At 41.5% G+C, this 4,238-nt stretch overlaps 1 protein-coding gene across 1 annotated transcript in view; it reads right to left on the bottom strand.

Moving 5' to 3' along the window:
* Positions 1–1,021: 1,021 nt before the first annotated feature.
* The window catches only part of sema5a (sema domain, seven thrombospondin repeats (type 1 and type 1-like), transmembrane domain (TM) and short cytoplasmic domain, (semaphorin) 5A), a 90,226-nt gene continuing 87,009 nt past the window's right edge, over positions 1,022–4,238 (bottom strand). Inside the window, exon 23 of the mRNA XM_019863398.1 lies at positions 1,022–2,089. Coding sequence (XP_019718957.1) covers positions 1,970–2,089 — 120 coding nt within the window. The 3' untranslated portion in view covers positions 1,022–1,969. The remainder of the gene's footprint in view (positions 2,090–4,238) is intronic.

Raw genomic sequence — 4,238 nt, 5'->3', positions numbered from 1 at the left:
CAGTGGAAAATGTCATTGAATCAAGTAACACTAATAGAAAAGCTCCAACACACACCCACACAGACACGCACACACACAGACTGGCGCCCGTATTGCTTTCCCAGGCGACCACAATGAAGTCAAGGTAAAAAAGAGATTGATTCTGAGGAGCCAGATGGAGACGGGTTGTACATCGGGCTGGATCAGCAGCACCCCCCACCTTACCCCTATCAACCCCCCCCATCCCCAAGCCAACAAAACAGCATGATTAATGACACCCCGTCCATTACCCTCTGCGCATAGACGGGACGTCAGGTTGAAGGTTGATGGAAAACATCACAGTGTGTGGTATTACGCACCATCATACGCATTAGGCTTTCGACCTCACAAAGCAGCCCCCACCTTCCTGTTTTCCCTCGGTCTCTTTTTTTCCTGCTGCCTCACGGCATTTTTATCCTTCAGGTATCCTTCCACTACTAAATAATTTCTCGCTGCGCTGCCTGCACAAGACTTGCTGGGAAAACTGTTGTTGTTCAAGTTATAGGTGAATTGCTGATGTTATTACGGACTGGATTTTGTACAGTATCATTCACCAAAAAGATTATACCTGCAAAAACAAAACAAAACAAAAACAGTCATAGAGGTACAACTCTATCAGTGAGATATCATGGAAAAGTTCAGTTTAGATGTTCATTTCAAAAAGGGAAACTCTACAGATTCATGAATACATTGGCACCTACCTTTCAGAAGGCCAGTTCTTACCAAATGTCTTCCTTCAAAAATCAAACATTGCATGATTCAAAGCCGCCAACCTCCTACGGTGGTGACATAACCTGAATTTCGACAGCGAAACGTGCCACAGTCTATCGCTAACCTAGAGTAAGTCCTAATTACAATTCTCAAGTAATTAGCTCAGTGTTTAACCAAACATTGAGCTAATTACTTCTAACCACGGCATTCGACTTGGCACGTGTGTACCAAATGAAGCAAGTGTATAAAGTTATTGACCTGTAGGTGTAAACAATCAACACAAACAAGTATATAGTGTCTGAAGCAGCTTTTAATTTAAGCACAGCAACACAAGCAGACATGTAAAAAAAAAAAAAGTTAGTCGCAACCAAACCACTGAATAACCTAATATTTGGTTCTGAACAAAAATGTCTTCTCTTGATGACAACCTTTGCTTGCAGTATACACGGGTAGAAGCTGTCAAGGATAGTGTTTGCTACACTGCGTCTGTACAGTAAATACCATTAACATCCTGCTCCCACAAATACAAAGACAAAAAAAAGAGAAGCAAACACTGTTTTATCTTGAACATTTTTTTTTTACAAAAAATACAAAAAGTACTGTGACTGAATTGGTAGCAGTTACTTTTCAGAATACACCAAGAAATTCTTTTAACACTTGAGACAAATGTAAAAAAAAAAAAAAAAAAAGAAAAACTTACAAAGTTGACCGCAACTGATTCAATCACTTGTTGCACGAGTCTTTAAGCGGGAAAAAAACTTGACTTCAAATATCTACATCCTGATTCTTGCTAGTCATCTTTAAAAAGAAACGTGAACAAACCCCCCCCCCCCAAAAAAAACAAAACTAATGGAATGCTACCATGCAAACTGAGACGTCAGATGTGTCATGCAAAGCAGATTTTTTTTTTTTTTTGGTGCCTCATTATAAATGCGGCACTTTTCGAGGGTCACAGGAAAAGTTAAAATGGATTCCCCTTTTGTCTTTGTCGAGTTGTTGGGTCAGTGGGAGAGCCAGTCGTCCTTTTCCCCAGAAAGTGAACTGAGCTTTCCGAGTGTACCGCAAGGCACCTGAGAGTGGGCCGCTCCCTCTGTTGGCATGGCGACGTGTTCATGTTTTTTCCGCCAGAAGTCTCAGAGCGAACGGAGCTGCCCGACGCGTGGTTTCACGAATCTCAAGATATACCAAACGCAAAATAATTCAGTCGACATGGAAGGACGGGAGTTTGGCGTCTTCGTGTTTAATAGTCATCGTAGGTGTTGAGGTCGGTGAAGTATTGGTTGGTGTAGGTCTTCCCAGTGAGCTGTGGGTTGAAGTACTTTTGCCGTTCCTCCAGAATCAAATTGTTTTTGTTGAATGCCTGCGCAAAGGAAACAAGAACGGGACCAGTCAGTCTGCTCTCGTTTTCTTTATACCGATTAAATCATTATTCAGCTCAGAAATGGGAAAGTGTATCAGGGGCTGCACTGAAAAGACAAAAATAGGAAATAAAAAAACAACACCCTTTAGCCTCGTATAAATAAAATGATTTTCTTGAATTATGAGGATTTTATGATTGTAATATTAACATCTAGTTAAAAAAAATATTGATTCCTGTCAAATTACAACTTTTCTTGTCCACTGAAAAACTGGTGGTTGCACAAAATCTAATCATCTGGATCCAGATGCATTTTTTTAAGTAGACGTATAGTCTGCTTAAAAAAAGTGTCCTGATTGTGCTTATTCTTTTCAGTGTGGCCCTAAATAAAAAGTCAAGCAACTGAAAGGCATGAAATGAAACATCCATTTAAAAAAAGGGCAATGTCGGGGCATTGGGAAGAGGGATTGAAAAGAACGCAAGGCCACCACGTGACTGGACTGTTTACTGTGCATTGGCCTCTGTCATCTCTGACAACCAGCATGAGCCGTTTCTCGAGCCTTCCGGTACGTTCAAAGTTAGCAATACGGACGGCCGCGGGGTCGCTTGTCCTCTTTTGTGACCTTTTTGAACCTGGAATCGGCTTTGAAGCTAAGTACATCATCAGCAATTTTGACGAGTTGGATGTGTTCATACTGTTACGTGCTGAGAGGCTGTGTAATTGAACACTTGATGATGCTGCATAGACCGCGGATACACAGACGCTGATAGGGAATGAGGGCACCGCGCGGGGGGGAAAAAAACGCATTTATTTGGCTTCAGTCCTGCTTAGTAATTTGTCCACAAAGGAATGCAATCAACACGTTGTTGGCCCCCGGGGACGCTTCGACAGCATGCCTGCAAAAGTGGCCCCTTGGCGGCTCCTTCACAGCTGTGCCCGAGCGCTAATGAGCATTTTCTCACCAAGAAAGCGCTGACTGAATGATTGTCTGATTCCTAAGAATCAAGCATTCGCAGTAATGTGTTGGAAAATGTACCGAGTCAAGGATACGATTGCCTTGCTAAATGTGCTGTGTGAATGCAGACGGAACTATCGCACCGTCCTGCTGCAGAAACAAAGGAATAAATATGCATTATTTGAGGAAACGGATGTCAGATTGGATCTATTAACGTAAGACAAGAGTAGTTTGCAACGAAGCAACACAACAAGGACAATTGAAATAACTCAATAGAACGAGTGTTACAATGGGCTATTTCTTTTTGTGGCCATGGATTGAAAGTTTGTGCATTTAACAAATGGAGGATAATAAGTGTTCACAACACTGGTGTTTTTTTTTCTTTTCCAGCAGAAGCCTGACATTTGACCACGGCTGAAATTTCCAGTCATAATCCCTATTGCAAACACAACACTCTTCATTACTAAAAGAGAACCATGAACAGTTTAAACCTGCAGTAAATGTAGCCACTGCTAGAAAAAAAAAAGGCAAAAAAACCTAAAATATTTGAAGTTCAATCCGGGTTAATTAAAGGCAGTCTAGATGGCGGCATGTGTGCGCTTACTCCTTTTAACACGGGTTTGAATGTAATTTGTTATTTTTGAAGAGTGTGCACACTTGTCGAACCATATTACCTCAGAAGGTATTTTTACATCCCCTCTTTGTAAGTTTTTTGTTGTTGTTGAAAACTTCAATGATGCTGCACAGGTTGGATGTCTTATTAATGATGGAAATCCTTTCTTTCGCTCTCCTTTTCATATATATCCACTGTAAATTCATTTTCAATAGGAGTTAAATTATTACCGAGTCTACGATTAATGCGGGCTATTCACAGACTTCATTTCTTCAAATGAGTTCCGCTTAAAATATTGCTTCAAGCTGTACTGGCATTTTGTGATGAACAGAGGAGCGTTCAAATTAAACACACAAAACATGACCAAACAAACAAGAGAGACAAACGTGAAAGAACAAAAACATGCAAATAGAGGCAATCGCAAAGAGAAATATCATCTCACGAGCTGTGCAGGGGAGAGGAAGGGAGTGCGAGTCCTTCATGATGGGGAGGGGTCTGAGCATGGGGAAGATGAACTAGAGGCTGTAGTCCAACCTGTCACGCACAGGAAGTGCCACAGCAAGTGGAAGGAGCACGGTGGGGG

This window comes from Hippocampus comes, unplaced genomic scaffold, assembly GCF_001891065.2.
Source record: "Hippocampus comes isolate QL1 unplaced genomic scaffold, H_comes_QL1_v1.1 scaffold360, whole genome shotgun sequence".
Lineage (NCBI taxonomy): Eukaryota > Metazoa > Chordata > Actinopteri > Syngnathiformes > Syngnathidae > Hippocampus > Hippocampus comes.
This window is presented reverse-complemented; position numbering and strand designations above follow the sequence as displayed.